The 18,437-nt window shown below is 41.5% G+C and overlaps 1 protein-coding gene across 1 annotated transcript in view; it reads left to right on the forward strand.

Annotated features, from left to right (window-relative positions):
• Positions 1 to 18,437, forward strand: part of LOC140233928 (uncharacterized) — a 219,178-nt gene that overhangs the window by 162,186 nt on the left and 38,555 nt on the right. The window contains 9 exon segments of the mRNA XM_072314017.1: positions 9,797 to 9,996; positions 12,556 to 12,888; positions 13,456 to 13,618; positions 14,122 to 14,288; positions 14,895 to 15,224; positions 15,703 to 15,853; positions 16,441 to 16,604; positions 17,211 to 17,426; positions 17,999 to 18,112. Of these exon segments, the coding sequence (XP_072170118.1) occupies positions 9,797 to 9,996; positions 12,556 to 12,888; positions 13,456 to 13,618; positions 14,122 to 14,288; positions 14,895 to 15,224; positions 15,703 to 15,853; positions 16,441 to 16,604; positions 17,211 to 17,426; positions 17,999 to 18,112 (1,838 nt within the window).

The following is an 18,437-nucleotide window of genomic DNA, read 5'->3' on the forward strand; positions in this document are numbered from 1 at the left end:
TCCTGGTCTAATCAGGTACCATTTGGTCCAATCATTGTTTCGTCTATATGACTACCTGGGTTATTATTATTATTTATTTATTTATTTTTGTGTGTGTGTTTGTTTTTTTTTTTTTGGGGGGGGGGGGGGGCCTTTTTCTACGGCTACGGACTACCCTCTGACCCTTCATTGAGGGAGAAAAAAATATATGTTCATATACACATGAAATAAGATTAGGGTAAAGTTTAGGGTCCCTCGCCCCTCCCCCATGGTGCAAGCTAGCCAGCACCCCCAGCAGCTGGACTATAGATAAGCCACTGATTATCCACATGATCCATGCCCTGTAATGTAAAACAGAACGGATATTAGACCAAATGGATATTGGACCAAATGAACATTGGACGAACTAAATACTGTATTAGATCCGGACGATGGCCTCTTTGAAATGGTTGTTTGAAGGTTAAATATAATAAAAAAATAAAAAGGTTAAAAATAATATTACATGAGAAAAAGTACCAATGCACCCTTTCGGCAAAACCGGGGGGGGGGGGGGGCTTTGGACGAAGGGTGGGGTTCCAGTCAAAACGCGACGCGACCCAACGCTCCCAACGCACCCTTTCGGCAAAACCGGGGGGCTTTGGACGAAGGGTGGTGTTCCCATTAACGCGACGCGCCACCACCCAACCCACCCTTTCGGCACAAGCCCATCCACAAAGAGACTTTGAATTGGCCGGGGAAATGAGTATCTCTCCAACAGTGGCAAGCATATGTAAGCATGTAGGAGAAGGTAAAATTGAGAGGCAGTTTTAATGGGTGGTTTGGCCAGCCATCAAAGGATGTCAACCATGGATGCCTTTTGTAGTGGAACATCATTATGTGGCATAGCCATCAAGAGCTCTTCTTCCGGGAATGATTATTCCACACTGTATAGAAAAGAGATAGAGATTTTGATCATTGGCTGCTGGAGAAATTTCAAGACATGTATTGTAAGGAGAAAAGAATGATGGTTTGAATTGCAGATCCACTGTTCAGAGAATCAAATCTGTGAAAACTCTTTGGGGCCTAATCCTTCAAGGACCAACATCTCAAATGGTCCATTGTCATTGTGCATAACTACATTGTAGGTTGCTGATGATGATGCCCGAGGTTGATTAATACTAGAAAGTGAATGGGAAGGTTGGGTTGCCATTCTGAGCCAAACTGGGCAGTGAAAGTAGACGGATATTGTGTAACCTGTTCGATATGAATTGATGAATGTGAGGTATTGTGTTCCTCCATGGATGGATGGCCTTATGCGATATAAACAGCCTCCTTTTGACTGGACTAGAGATGAATGCACAGCCTATTGATCAGACTTCCAAGTGTATTATTCCCAATCAACTAAAGCCAAATACCACCTACGGTGGATTACATAACTCTGTCTCTCCCCTTGAGCTGAACAATTGAGATTGATGCGACTTGAAAACAAGATAGAAGAAAAGGTGCGGTTTAGCTGTAGATTGAGGTCAAAAGGTTATATCATTAGTCCATGGCAAAAACTCACCTTCATTATCTGTATGTATGTGGCACACCTCTGCAAATATTTAGGGACATGTGCATTCATATGCTCACAGCAATGTACAAGCTGAAGGATTTCATGGTGGAGCATACATGTTTATCTGGGCCCCGTTTTATCAAAAGATATAATTATAAATTTCTTTACCACACAGGCTGCCATAGACTTACAGTTGAAATCAATCAATTATAACTCTTCATAAAACAGGGCCCTGGAACATCATGCAAGAGGTGCATGAGCTTTTTGACCCCTCCCCCTGCATATTTGTCTTTGTATTTGCCTGCATATTTCATAAAATATCAAATCAAACCACAGGTGTTCCTATTGTACTTGTGATGGTATGACACCAGGTGGTGTGTACAATGGAAAAAAACAAAAGAGATTTGCCATACAGGAATTCAGTGTGTATGACCCTGAACAATAGGAAAATTTTTATGCTGCTTGCTACATCTGTTGTTTGTTGTTTTCTTGTGCAGAGAATCTGTTGCATACACACAAACGTACACGATACTCAGCTAACCCTACCACAACCTTATGTGTGTATAATGATTGCAATTTAGGCATGCATATGCCACCATTTTATTATAGATATACAAGTAGGAATATATTCTGTGACTGTACTGCCCTGCATGAACTCCAAAGTATTAAACCAAATTAACCCCAAACTTTCCTCCCCTAAGGAAAAAAAAAATCATCATCATCAACAGAAAGACAGATGAAAAAAGCTCCCTCTGCAAGCCTGTACCCAAGTTGTGCTTTGGTGTATGTGTTCCTTTGATTAGTTACTATGCTTTAAAATAATGGTACACTTTCAAATATTACTATTACAGTCACTCATAAAGCTATGTTGATGTTTGTATAAAATGGAAACAAAAAAGAAGGAACTATTTACATAGAAAACAAATGCTCGACCACATACAGTATAGAAATCTATGTAGGTGAACATTGATATTGTTAGGGTCAGGTTTTAATTTACCAAGTATGATCTACATCAGACAAGTAGATCATGTCCGAAGACTCCCATCATTCCCTATTCAGTCAATTGTAGAGAATGTTGTAATCCCATATTTTGATGCTTCAGATATTTCAGAGCTCGAGCAAAAATTTAGGAGATCACACAACTTGTTTGTGTAAGTGTTGTTTAATAACAACATAAAAAAAAGGAAAGGGTATTCCCATAGGTTTCAAAGGACGAAAATTTGAGATTATTTTGCAAGAGGAGGGGGTTGAAAGAAAAAGCAAAATAGAACTTGTGCCCGGCTCATTGAAGCACCTGCCCGACGATGTCAAACCCTGATATGGGTAATTGATATATCCCAATATGACATAACGTGGTGAGATGAAATTTCCTCGAGGTAAGAATGCCGCTTCTTGATCGTTCACACCTCTCTTTTGCCTTTTTGAAGTCGTTTTCCCCTTTCTCTTCTTCATTTTTGACCCTCAAAATAGCTGTACTAGTCCACTTTGATGGCACATGACAATATCAGTGTTGACACTCTATTTCCCCACACCCATGAATTCCGAAAATAGCGAGGCGGTGAAAATAAACGACAAAAGTTCTGTGCAATAGCACTGAGTGTTGGTAGGAAAACCCTGCACTAAATGTAAGGAGTTTGAATTCTGTCTTTGTTTTGTGTTCTGGCTTTGAAAGTAAGTCTATTTGTATCCAGTGGCAATTAATGAGTTCAATGAAAACAAACAAATAAAAGATAGAGAGGAATCGTATACTAAACATAATGATAGAAAAAGTGAATTTATTAATATATTTTGGTTTCCTGTGTCATACACAAGTAAGATTAAATCCCAATCAAAATACCCAATCATATTTGTACAGCATCATGATTGATCTTATGTTTAGCATGGTTTGTGTAAATGAATGGTAATGAAACGATAAAATATTGTCACAATGTTTTCATTCTTATAATTTTGTGTACAGAGAGAATTATCTTGTTTGTGCACGAGTTTGAATCAAATCACGGCCCAAAATCTTACGCTTAAGCAGAAGATTTGTCGAGCGCAAGCCAAATGCGATTTCTACATTTAGCAGAACAGGTCAGGTGCTCTGTGTGCAAAGGTTTTCCCCCATCTTGCCACGAAGCGAAGTGGCGCACAAAAGTCACAGTTTGGCAGATGATTAGAGAAATGAAGAGTTTCCTCCCCTTCTCCCCCTCCCACACCTTGTTTCAGCGTAATGAATATGTCCTTAGAAACTTTTCCATTTTGGGATTAGCTGCCCCTCTGGGCTTTGTCAACGCTGGCTTCTGTGAATCAATCAAGTTGTGCAACAAGCAGTGGAAGGGAATTTGTGCCGATTTATTTTTCATTTTACTTGGTTTGGAGCCCTCCCAAGTTCCAACCGCAGGATAGAAATATATTCCATGACAAAACAAAACATTTCCCTTTTTTTTTCACAGTAAAAATTGTACAAGGCTGAGTTGTTGTCTTTTTTTCCCAGTAAACTTGTCCAATTCTCATCAGTGTAAAAATAAAGTATAGTGTAATACAAGAATTCAGTTTATTGTAGTGCAGTGCACTTGCAGGCCTACCATGTTGCATATCTTACAGTTGTGTAGCAGTTTCTGACCTTACCCATCATCAGCTCAAAATTACTTGTTTGTTTGTCTGTCTGTCTCTCTCTTTTCTCAATTTTGTCTATCTGTCTATCCATCTCTCAGCTCATCTGTCGATCTTCTTCTCATCTTTTTATCTGTCTATATTTTCATATTTTTTCTGTCTTACCATTTGTCTTAGATCCATCAATTTGTGTGTTTGTATCCATCTGTCCTGTCTGTTTGTCTGTCTTTCTGTTCTGCCCCATACAGAGTGTATGTCGTCAGTATGTGCATCACATATGGTGTACACGTACATGTACATCCATGTTTTTCTGCCTGATTTTAATTCCATGTAATCCCAGTAATGTAATATATTTAAAAATGCATTAATGCAGAGCTCTATAAATTGGCATATAAACTGTAGTTCAGCATACATTGTAAAATTCACACACTTGCATACAGTTGTACATGTAGTATGCCCATTTGCCGGCATGGTTTGTGGTGTGAAGTGTGGGAACTGTAGGGGGGAGTTGCCCAGTACTTTTCACTCCCTGGATTCCAATCAATCAATAACGCTGCATACACCTGTTGTGTGTATTTCATTGGTATTATGGGAACAATAGTGAGGCATTTGGATATGTGTGAGTAACAGGTGCCTTTGTCTGAAGTATTGGATTTTGGGGACATCATTGATCAATGACGTGAAATGTACAAGGAGTATTGTTCTTTAAATGCATATAGATACATTGTATATTTGACCCATTGTCCAATTTGTTTCAGTTTACAGTGTATGGATCATTTCATTTCATTTTAGTTAATTTACAACAACACATAACATTTGCTTTTTTTCTGTAGATGTTGACAAGATGGGCACTGTGTCATTCAAATGTTATCTTCTTTATAATATACACAAGTGGCAATACATGTACTTCAGATGTGTGTATATGCCCCACTACATTTTATCTTATGTGCCCAAATAATCTTATGATCCTTGTTTATGCACAAACAACAATTATTGAAACAAGAGATCGCACCTTTGCACTCTAAAAGAAATCTAAGCCATTACACATACGCACAAAGCAACTGACTTAGTGTGTGTGGGTGTGCAGTATAATTGTGGCAAAGAACACTTATTCACAAGTTGCTTAAATTGTTTTAATGCTAATGCTTAATAGTTTGTGAACAGGACGTATAGGGCTTAATGGTGCATGATTTGTCTGTCTTTACAACATGATTATACAATGTATGCACAGTTCACATACAGTGTACATGTAAAAGTTGTACACACACATAAACCTCTCCTGCTTATGCATATCTATAATTTATCTCTCATAGATAATGGCCAATATGTCCACACACAAGCATTCATTACCAGTGACAGGTACATTGTACAGGATTGCTCTTAATTGCTGCCATTGCCAATTGCAAAACAGCTCCCTCTATAGTATGGGTCGAGAGAGTGTCGTGTGGATGTTCGCATACCTGCACGTGTGATCATGCCACAAGGGCTGGCACAGGAAAAACGTGTGGAGTGACGGCTTAGGGAACCAACAAACTGGGGGAGAACTGGCAACATCTGTTTCTTGTGTATATATCAGGAACACATTCCTACAGATCCACACAAATATTGATAGACTAACAGACAGCAAGCCAGACAGACAGAAACACAACTCTTTTTTTTTTTTCTGTATGTGTATTATACAATTGTAGATCTGTCATGCTTGTGTTTAATTCTTTTTATATTCAAACCTCATTGTGATATTGACGTATAATTACACTAGTGAGATAACACATAATTTACTTCTGTTTGGAAATTGATATTTGTCTTCCTCTGCAGATAAATGTGACCCGCTAGACAACAAAATGGTCCTAAAGTCGCGCACGGTCCAAGCCGTGAAATTCGAGTTTGAAGTTAGAGCATCAAAATTGGTCAAAACTTACGATTTTCTGAATTTGACATATTATTAGAGTCTGACATGTCTTCTATCATCTGTCGAAATTTTGAAGCAAAATGATGAAAGGAAAGACCAAAAAATAGCGTTTTTCTGGGCCATGTTTTTTTGGCGTTTCAATGAAGCAGAAACTGGTTCGAACATTTGGATTGAGCGCCACACATAGGCTCCGCCCCTAACAACGACCAGAGTGATCTCATTGGTCAGTTTGCTGCTTGCCGCTAACCGAAGCGTGAAGCTCGCACACTGCCCAGTCGACTGGTGCGTGCGGGCGGGTTGCGCTATGCCTAGCCGCTTCTCCTGACATCCTGGTCACTGATTGGTCGGTGAGGAGACCGCCGACACTGTGTTTAAATGAGCATTTCGGGGGTTGCTAGGGCATAACTTCTATTGTCCAGAGGTGAATACTGACTTGCGTGTCTCTTGATTGTGATTGCGTCGCAAGGAGAACTTTTAGGGCGCTTTTCTCGAAACAGTGATTTCCCAGACGTCTTGACATGCTCTCTTTTAAACATCGATATCTCCGCAGCCGATTATTTTTATGAGACGTGTTATATATCAATTTAAAGCAGAAAGATTAGGGAATTGTGTCATGCAATTTTCAAATAATCGACCTCGCCCGACTTTAGGATCATTTTGTTGTAGCGGGTCACAAATTTCAATGTTCAAAATGGGCAAAACTCTGTTCTCGTTATTCTGGTGTTTCACCAACTCCACGGATTTCCAAAGACTATACAGAATAGGTTAAAAAAGGAAAAAACAAGAGCAAATGAAAAATGTTAAGGATATTTGAATATACCTTTAGTGTGCTCATACAAGATGTATTAAATTATTTATCTATCATATTTTGTGCAGCATGGCTCATGCAGTATTTTATTTTGATATTGATAATAATTTCTATTCATTTTCCAACAAGCATAGAAAAAACATACGTACCAAGGGTACACAATTATAAAGCCAGAAGGGTTTTCTCACTCAAATTTGTTGAAACTTTAATTGCAGACTACATTGTAGTAGTTGAAGTGGCTTGGTCTGTATCCCATTAATGACATTGGAGAGGGTGGGGTGGTGATGATGATGATAGGGGGCTAATGTGAGTGGAGCAGACAGGGAGGTCACCAGGGGTCAGTAGTTCTCCGCCAAGTTCTGTCATTTCAAGGGCATTAGTGCCAGCATCCATCTGGCTCCCCAGTGGGACTTCTTGGTCCTCATCTCACCCCATGACCCCCCCCCACCCCGACCCCCACCCCCTCACCCCCCCCCACACACACAGAAGGAAGAAATGATGAATGAGTAATAATTAATAACAAATAACTGCATACAAACAAAGCAGACATGTGAAGTTGACGTACATTTAATGTGTTCATCAGTCTATATTCAAAGAATGTTAGACAGTGTTTTCGTTTGGTTCCGAGGTCAAATATATTGTTAGATTACAACTGTTCCATAGAATTCACAAATCCTGTATTATTGTAGATTTGTAGTACACGTATTCATATGCAAGATGGGGCTTTAAAATCAAATACTAGACCAATAAGAAAATAAATAAATAAAAGATTTTAAAAAATACAGACTGACCAGTAGGCCTAATCATGAAGAGCTTAAGATATGTTAGGATGACAAAGATATGAATTAATCTGCTCATGGTGTACCCAGATTGCATGCCCGTATCCCATAAATCCATCTGTTTCCTGTGCCTAACATTGTATATCAGTCGGCCTTGACTCTGGATGTCCAGTCGTCTGTTAAAACCATGTGATATGTCTCTAGGGGTGTCAGTGACATGGTGTACGCCTTGCAGCGAGTCACATGACCGCACTCTGTGCGTAGCGGGGTTATCTGTACCGTTCAAATGGCAGCCGACATTTTTGGGATGCTTTCCTTCGTGTTCGTCCATCCCTCCCCTCACACCAGCTAGGTCCAGTTCTGTCAATTATGGTTTGCTTCGTATGTGGTCGTCCAAGAGTGGTCAACCCCTACTTGTAGCAAGCGGTTGACAACAGACTTGTCTTGTCTTGAAGAAGAAGAAAAAAAAAATCTGCATCACTCATCAGCGTTCAGCTGTCTGCCAATTGGTAGCATCCAGCACTGGTGTTTGGTTTGCCTTTGGTAATCCGCGGAATCTGTGCTTGTCATACTGTATCCTGCAGGGTTTTGAAAACCGATGTTTTCCTTGGATCATCAGCTCAAAACCAAAACAATGGATGCCTACGGCATGGAAATCTGCGACGGAAATGCTTGTGGATAATTTTGGAGAAATCGCTTCTTGGGTGGAAAAAGAAAGAAGAAGTACACAAAGTGTACATGTATATACAGTGTAGTGTCTTACGTGGTTTTGGGACTTATCTTCTGTCATGGAATTGATGATTTGATGGATCAAAAATATTGGAATATATTTGGAATAATCTAGGATTTTAGCCATTGATTGCAAACTTAAAGGTTGCAATACTGTGTGTTGTATTCTACAGAAAACACAAGGACCTCTGGATGCAAGACGGGCAGGTTTTATGACATTGAAACAAAAACAAAAGAGAGGAAAAGGAACTTAATGGTTTGAAAAGAGTAGATTTGTCATTATAATGTTGTCATCCACTTACTCATGGAATCCATCAGTCTTGCGTGAGAGTTCTAACAAAATGAAAATGGATGACTCTGAACTCGGTATTCTATTCATTTTCGAATTTTCGAGTGGTTCAACCCTTTGAGTGTTGAGCCAGACAGCTGTACTACAAACTCTTGTTAGACTCCCTGGACCTGTGATTTTATGGGAAAAGGGAAGGCTTAAATTTGATGTGTGATTAATCCTAAGTGCCACTCCAGACTGGCATTTTTTATATAAACATCTGTCGCCATGACGAGCGCTGGCAAGACAAACAGTCAAATATCTGCTGGTTAAACATGTACGGTTGCACATACCAGCTCAAATCGCATTTTAGGTGGCAAGTTCACCGTTGCACGCCCTAGATCGATATACATGTACATTCAGAAAAAAAGAAGTGGGGAACCCAGTGCACGACACATGCTCATAACAACATTGGATATGATATGTGTGTGATAATTGTTGCGTGGATATCGAGTGTCGCGGATGGCAGAGCAGACAATGTTCAGTGCCGGTGTATGAGTGTTACATCCTGATGTTGCTTGGAGAATTCTCAATGGTATCCTTCCTCTCTTGCGCTGGCAGTCGTCCCATCGCTGCATTCGGGGACGATAAAAAGACAGAACCAAAACAAAACAAAAAAGTGTTTGTTTACATGAGAGCAGAGTGAAAGTGTTGCCTTGGAATTGAAGGACACTCGACAAAAATACTGAAAGAGGAATATTGCCCAACATCCACTGCCGTTTTGCTCCCGATTTGCTAAGAGACACTTCCACAGATACACAGCGGTCCTAGCTAACCTGAGCAGCAGTCATGCCTTTTGAGGTTGAGGATTTCTTTGTGCTCTATGTTCTTCCTCTAATTATTCTCTGCATTATTCTCATTTTTTCCCACTATGTCATCAAATATCGTACCTCTGCCTCGTCATCTCCTCCATCGGACGCCTCGCCTGCGAAACCACTCTTCTACTTCTTCCACGGGTACTTGCCGGAACGTGTCACCACCTCCCCGCCTCCCGATGTGCATCTCGCCCCGCGCTCACCACAACCTCCATCTCCTCACGACTGCGTCCCACCGCCCGAACCCGACGGACGCAAACGCCCCGCGTCATCGCCCGCCCACGATGTGCCGCTTTGCTGCACGCTTCCCGACCAATCAGAGGAGAGATGGCTGAGGCTCCAGGAGAAGGCCAAGCAGAGGACACACGAGCTGGAGAGCGCCATCAACAGTCTGAGTGACTTCGAGGGTGCCTACAACCGCCTCAAGACGTGGCTTGGAGAGAAGGAGAGGATGACGTCGGTTCTCGGGCCGATTGGCGTTGAACCGGGCATTCTACGCAACCAGAAACTGCAAGTAGAGGTGGGTTCACATACAATTATTTCCATATCTACCAAATTCCCATGGTCTATGACAGTCAACTATATTCACTGTTGTTTAGAGCCTAAGTATCCCGGCTGTATCATATCTTCATTGAGACATTACACCCATTATGTGATTTTGATATGGATTGGAACAGAAAACCTCACAGCCTTGAATTCACTGTCCAAAGTCCATGGCGCTGAAAGGTTTAAGTCTGCATTCTTAATTTCTAGCTGCTGTTGTTATTTGCCATGATCATGTCTCATAAATGTCTGCTGTAGAGAATGTGATCATCCCATGTTTTTTGTCACAAATAATGTGGACAGCTTGCTTTTTGTTATATACCCAAAAACAAAAACAAAAGCATTTTGTTGGACAAGATTCCGATACTCTAGGAGAATCAGAAATTCAAGGTTTCAAGACTTCCCACGCACTTTCAGTGGATTCTTTTTAATTGTCTAGAACCTAAACTCGAGACACAAAACCATACCGATCTGCTAAAATAGTTTCTATTTGGCCTAGATCCCCATGCAACAAGTGGAATTAGGGCCATGTTTGACAGGGGTAATTGTAGATGTGGATGAGTTTGTTTACCTCAGATTTTGTGCTGTTTTGTGAATAGAAGTGGTGCTTATTGGAAGTGGCTATCTCAAAAGCGGGCAAAATCATGTCTTGTTCACTTGTACTGGAAGTATATTTGGGGATACAAGCTGTAGGCCAAATCAAGACACTGCATAGCTCCTTTTCACTTCTAATACTGTCTTTGTGCTGGTCATTTGCCCCCCCCCCCCCCCCCAGTCTAAACATTGCTCAGAGCCCAACATCTTTTAAGTACCTTAGTGAATGAGGTGCTAATACCTTCCAGGAGATAATCCAATCAACAAATACTCCCCCTTTTAATCCTGTGGATTAGGATTACAAGTCATTTAGGCTAGCACTTGAGACAGTTATATGCAAATTTCTTTCTTTCCCCCAGTAAGCAGTTTAAGTACAGGATTGGGAAGTTAGAGCAGTGCATGCAATGAGGAATGCATAAAGTTGCACAGAAAGTGTAAAATGTGTACTACACAGTGTATAAAACTCAAGTTGTAAAGCAATGTTTTCACTTAAGAAAGCAGATAGCAGCCATTTTGTGTCTGACTGCTGCTTCAGCAGTGAGCTACATGTTGCCGCCAATAAGAGTGATAGCCACTAACCCCATTGGCTACAGGATCCTGATCAGACCTGTACACAGTCTGTGGGATTTTCAGATCCTTGTGATCACGAGTGAAAGGATTGTTCCATTTAGTGCTAAAACCCATCGACACATGTTACTCTAAAGCTGAGTAACCTCTACTGTACATTGTACTTATCAAAGTGTCTTTGAAGCAGTGTTGCGCAACACAAGTCTGCTAATGACTTTATACTGACACACCAACTTTGTTCTAACTTACTCAAATTTCTGTAAATTTAAATTTTTTATGAAATACAGAAAGCCGTTTTTAGAGTGGCTAGTATTGGGAAGGGGTGCTATATGACATCCTACAAGTACCTTTGAACTTGTTTAGTTTTGAGGGTAGATAAAAACAGTCAAAAATGCATCTGTATCTGAATTCTTGTAATTGCTTGTTCAAACAAACCAAGTATGCCCGAGCAACTTTTGTAACCACAAAAATCTAACTTCTAAGCCATAGCAAAGCACCATTCCTCGTGTGGACTTTTCTTACTTTCTGTCGTCCTGCTCTCCCTGAGTGCCCGAGGGGCCGAGTAAATACAAATCTCAAAAACGATCAGAATGAGAGGGTCATTTGCAATGGATACAGAGTAGGGACAAAAGACATCAGAAAAGGGCCGATGATTATTTGACCATGATTGGGGTCAAATATTCCCCAGGCAAGTATATAGAAACTGCACAAGAAGAATTTGTCCGAATAGGTGAGCAAATACATGTTGATAGTGTTTTACTTGCCTCACCTATTGTCGCAAAGGCATTTTGGATTTCTTTTCAAGATCATGGCTTGTGAATTGTTTTATTGTTGTCAGGGAAATGTCGAGTGTGGCTCCAATGTTTGTTAGATTTTTAAAATGACATAATGCATCTTCGTATGGAAATTCAAAGAATTTTGACTGGGTTCATTTTTGTGAAACTTTATTTAGTAGAATACATGTACAATACTCTCCTGCACTTAATGTTGTAGGGAAAAGTTCCATTGTGAATGATTATAACATTGCATCTGTCTCGTGATGATATTTGTTAATATCTCAAGCAATACTTCCACAAAGAATCAAAGCCTGCATTGCATAACTTTGCTATAATGGGCCATAAACACTTAAGTGCAGGGAGAATTTGCCCAAAATGCCATACAAGATACAGCATGTACATTGTAGCTTGGTGAGTGATATCCTAGAAGTGCTTGGGCACATACAATGTAAATGATTTGATGTTGAAGGGAAATTTAGCCCGTTGAGGACGGGCTGATTTTGATACAACACGCATTTTCCATACACTCCTGCCGGAATGTACTCGGGACTCATCTTCAACGGGTTCAGGAATGCTTACTTTGTTGCTCTTTTCTGAAGGTCCTCCAAGAGGAGTTCGCAGCCCACGAGCCTCAACTTGAGCATCTCCTCGAGGCCGCCCAAGCCATCGCGGAGAAGCAGGACCCGCACGCCCGCGACACCTCGCCCGTCCAGCGCCAAGCAGATGAGCTCAAGAACACGTGGGACACGCTCAAGGGCCGCCTTGACGACCGCGAGGGCCAGATCGACGATGTCCTCCGCGAGAGCGAGCGCTTCCACGACACCCTGCAAGACTCCTCCGACTGGCTCCTCGACTTCAGGAACAAGATCTCCAACCTGGCACCCATCAGCAACAGTCCCGATGTCGTCAGGCAACAGATGGAAGAGACTAAGGTTGGTGGCTGGTTTCCAGATGAAGCAAAAGAAAGAAAAAGAGATTTCATTCTTATAATGTTAGAGATGAATATATAGCTTGATATTCATACGTATGTGTATGTAGAGAGAGAGAGAGAGACAGACAGACAGACAGCTTAATAGACAGAATGTACATGTACAATGTAGGTACAGCTGTAGATAGATAGACAGACAGACAGATAAGGCAAATACATATAGATAAGCAGATGCAGGTAGATTAGCCAGAGAGATGTAGATAAATGCCTGTAAAACATATAGATTTTCAAATATTTAAACAAAAAAAAAAACAACTCTTGTTCAAGTCTTATAGGAGGATGTTCAAAGGAGAATTAGTGGTAGCGCCTTTTCAAGTAACGTATCAGTTGTCCTGATATCATTTCACTGTATTTTTCTCTAGACCAAATATTTTGATTGTGTCGTGGATTAGAATGTGTGGAATGTGTTTGAGTTCTTTGAAAAAGATGTTTTACCTGCAGTGTGAACTGACATTTTAAGCTATCATTCTGAACGTTTGTAATTCCCTCCTGCATTTCGGCACACCAACAGAACCTACAACGCGAGGCGGAGAGAAGAAAACCGCAGCAAGACACACTAACAGAATGCCACCGACAGCTGACGTCCCTGAACCCCGAACTCACTGCCAAGGCTGAGGTCACGCTCAAACTGGAAAGCGTACAGACACCGCTCAACGATCTCTGTCGCAAACTGGGTAAAGTCTCCTTCCCTTGGCTTCTACGGGCGACTACCGTTATAACAAAGTCAAACAATTTCAAAATTTTGTTATGGCTGACCAAATGAAGCATTTATAAAAGTAATATTTTGACATGAATTTTTACTTCATTTCACTTCATTGGAACAAAATTTCAATATGACTGTGTCTGCTCTAATGGAAGCACACTTCACTTGTGTTAATAGTCAACAAAATTAAGTCATTAACTTCATAATCCTCTAAATGGTGATGATTTCCACTGTAACAATATCATAAAATTGAGAGTGATATGCTGAGCATGTGATGAACATTGGGCTTTGCATGGTAAGGATGTTCTTCCAACGACTGAAAGAACACTAAAGACAGTACACTTGTATGTCATCAAAATATTGTTCTGCGTGTCCACATTTTCAAGAGTTGTGTTCTTGATATATGATTTGTCAAGATGGCATGTGGTCAATGCCTTGACTCTCCTCTGTAATCCATTTGCTAATCTCTCGCAGATGAGCGTCAAGGCAAGCTGCAGGCCGCCCTCCTCCAGTCCCGCGACTTCGAGGAGTCGTTTGGAACCATGCAGCGCTGGCTGGACGGTAAGGACAAGGAGCTAGGCCAGTCCAAGCCCATCTCGGCCAAGCCGGAGATCCTGCGCCGACAGGTCGTCGAGCATGAGGTAAGGGGTGTCCTTATCGATTGCTCTTTTCATCTCTTCCTTCTCCTCATTCCATGTCTCCCATTTGCTGATTGATACGTGTGTACTTTTGCTTCCTTGTGTTTGATAACTTTATCTTAATTCAATTTCACATACATGTAACCACATGCCACTGGCATGCATACAATGTACAGTATGAAATGAATGGATGTTGAATTGTCAGTAGAAATATAAAAGGGATAACCTTTGACAGTTTCTGTTTCTTTTATTCATTCTCACTTGGCTATTTACTGTCAGAGATTTGATGTGGGTATGAAACATGCAATGTACCTTGACAAGGCAGCCGTACAATACATGATTTCAATGGCAAAAACTCCTCACACGAAAATATGTCACACCAGGGCCCCATTTAATAAAAGATGTTAGGATAGCAACTCTCGCTGGAATGGCAACTTCCATTAGCAACAGCCAATCAGTAAGCTGGATTCTTGACATTACCATGACAATGGCCATTCCAGCGAGAGTTGCTATCATATCAACTTTTTATGAAATGGGGCCCAGATTTATTGTTACATAACCATTCACTCTCCAATGCCCTCCCTGCCCTAATTTGTTGCCAAACAACAGGAGATCCCCAAGGAGATTGTGAAGCAGGTGTACACCTATGAACGCATGTTGGAGAAGATCGACGCCCTGAAGGAGGAGGCGGACGGCCCCGCAGAAAAGAGCGCCCTCCAGGCCAAGCACGACCAGCTACAGAGCAAGTGGAACTCGGTCAATGACCGTGCCACACAGCGCGGCGAACGACTCAAGGATGCCAGCGACAAGGCCAAGACCTACACGGACGAGCTGAACCAGTTCCTGCCGTGGCTGCGCAGTGCAGAGGATAGGCTCAGCTCACTGGGACCGGTCACCGCCAAACCGGCCGTGGTCAGGAGACAGTATGAGCTCATCAAGGTACCTACCTATAACAGGACAGATATATATCAGGAAGAATTCTGACTCTTCTCTCTCCCTCTCTCTTCACATTGTTCCTCTCTTTCTCTCTCTCTCTCTCTCAGGTGAACCTCTGTGTATAGTGTGGCCACAAAAGTACCTCTGCCAAGGAGATTATGTGTTTGCCTATGTTAGTTTGTTCATCTGTTTACAAAATAACTCAAATTCAAGTTAGTGGATTTGGACAAAATTTTGCAGAAATGATGATACAAGAAACAGAAGAGTAAAGTTTGGTAGTATTCCAGAGCACAAGCTTGATGTAGCACTGGTACATGTACGTAGGATGAAAATGACAATATGGGTGGAAATAGCAGCTTGGTGGAGGTCTGCGCTCTCAAAGTGATTCTCTAGTTTATTGTGCACTCACATTGTACATGCATGCGTTACAGGTGAAGCATGGCTACTCATCTTCCGTACCTTTTTTGTTCTCTCACAACAGCAACTGCAAGAAGACATCGACAACCACCGCGACCACCACGAAGCTGTCAACAACGCCGCCGACCAGCTGATCTCGAGGACCGACGTCGACCACCCCTTCATCCAGGACCAAGTGGCGGAGGCCAACAAGAGATGGGACAACCTCCAGACTGGTGAGATTTTTTGTTTTGTTTTGTATTGTTTTGTTTTGTTTTTCAGAGACGAGTTCTTCCAGTTGCCATGGCAACAGAATGATGCAGGTGATGTAAACATTGAACAAGGAGGAGCTTTGTTATATGAAATTGCAAATTTCTGCATAGCATTGGGTGATTTTCATTGAACAAGGAGGAGCTTTGTTATATGAAATTGCACATTTCTGCATAGCATTGGGTGATTTTCATTGAACAAGGAGGAGCTTTGTTATATGAAATTGCACATTTCTGCATAGCATTGGGTGATTTTCATTTGCCTTGTACAGAAAAGGGCTGCATGAATAAGATCTTGCCAATTTGAAGTAACAAAAAGTTTGTTTTATTCAAAATGAATTTCAGCATACCCTAGGTGTGACATGATGATTGTTATCGTTTTTCCTGAATGCACTTCTATGAGTGTGTGTGAGTGTGATAGAATGTGTGGGAACAGAGGATGATGATGATGATGATGATGATGATGATGATGATGATGATAATAATGATGATGAGGATGACAGTGTTCAACTGACTTTTGACCCCCGCTTCACCCTTCCACGACCCCTTTACAGAGGTGCAAGAGCAGATGGGGGTCTTGGAAGACTTCCACGGCCGCCTCTCGGACTTCCACGACACCGTCAACACCTCCCAGGTCACCCTGGCCAACTTTGAGGAACTACTGGCGTCCCACAATGCACCGGGTCAGATGGACCCCAAGAACCTTGACAAGCTGAAGGTACGATGACCTTTGACCCTTTGTCACTGTCGTACACAGTATGTGCTCTTGTCGGGCTCGTCTTTTTTTTTTCATGAAGATGCTGTTATGAATGTGCACATTCATGAGCATGATGTATTTTATTCCTATAGCTGCATAAGAAGACTACACTCTAAATGGGACGGGGCTATGTGATAAATGTCCTGTAATACTGACAAATACAAAATCAACCAGGAGTATGTACATCATCTGGAAACAGCTAATTAAAGAATGTCTGTGAATAGTGAACACTGTATATCAATGTCTCCTTTCTTTGTGCGTCTGAGTCTAATTAATGCTGTACGTTTGAAATATTTTGCTGATAAGATAAGCAAAATTTGGGATAACATGAAATTTCAGTTACACCAAATTACGGAACATACATAATCCCTTCTCTCCAAAACAAGAAAAGCGACAAAGTGCTGTTTGCATTTGAAGCATTTATGTTTCAATAAATGTGAGTTTATGTAAACAATGAATTTGATATTGCAAAATTAAATCTCAGACACGGAAAAGCATGTTCTTAAGATGGAGCATTCCATTGTGATATTCACCTATCTATTCCCATGGTCTGTCCCGTTCCTCAAGGCCCTTCAAGACGAAGTGGACGGCTTGGAAGAAACCATCGTCAAGGTGCAGGACAACAGCAGCGGCCTGATGGCTGCAGCGCCCTCGAGGGCCGACACCACCATGGTCAACGATGACGTGGACAACGTGGTCAAGCGCTACCAGAAGCTGAAGGGCCTGGTCAAGGAGCGCTATGGCCAGATGGAGGCCGGCAACCAGGAGCTGAATTCCTTCCACGTAAGAGTCGACCAGTGTCCCCACTTTGTCCCCCTTGAGCACCCCACCCCACCCCGTCCCCTTACCCTGTTGTAAATGACACTGACCTTTCTTGACTGTAAACTCTCATTAGACTGTCTTGTAGAGTTACTCTTTCTCTCTCTTGCAATCCTTTGCATCCATTTGATGGCTGTGAGTAGTTTGTTACAGCCAAGTTTCTCCTCATGTCGTGGTGGTTTCTCTATGCCTTTGCACATTCCCTTACTTTCTTGGAGGCCATTCTTCATCTGTTGCTATGATGACAGTGACAATGACTTGATGATGTGTTGTCCTGCTTGATAGTATGGGGAGAATATAGGAGAAGGAGAAGAAAAATGAGGATGAATAGCAAAGGACAGCATGCTTGTAGCTTTGTCCATCAATGAAGATCTTTTTTTTTTTTAACTGTTGATAATACTACTTCATTAAGTGGAGATTTTGACAAATGTTAAAATCACTTACACCCACCTAGAGCAGAGCAAAATATCTCGGAACTACTCCTGTTCTTTTCATTTCTAATAAATGCCTGATTTGATTGTTTTTCACCCATCCAGTCCATGCTGAACGACTGCCAGTTCCAACTCGGTGAGGCAGAAGAGACCCTGGACAAGATGGATCCCGTTGCTAGGGACCTTGACACACTCGGCGCCCAGAGTGAGGAGATTGATGTGAGTGTAACCTCAAAGTTTACACATCAAATGGCTGCAATTTTTCAAGCTATTGTGTTGTGCAGCAATGTGTTTGTATTGTATGCGAGTGGAGACAAAACTACATATACAAATAGATATATAGCTAGATATGTAAAAAAACTGATACAGCATGTAGTACAGTGTTGCACATATCCAAGGAACACATTAGTACTGGTAGGACAACATTGTATAGTAAAACTTCACAGATGTTTTGTCCTCTATTAATTTAGAGATGGTTCCATATACCATGGTACAAATTAAAGTTCAAAGATCAATCAATCCTATCAAATCATTGTTTGCTTTG

This window comes from Diadema setosum, chromosome 10 (assembly GCF_964275005.1).
Source record: "Diadema setosum chromosome 10, eeDiaSeto1, whole genome shotgun sequence".
NCBI lineage: Eukaryota > Metazoa > Echinodermata > Echinoidea > Diadematoida > Diadematidae > Diadema > Diadema setosum.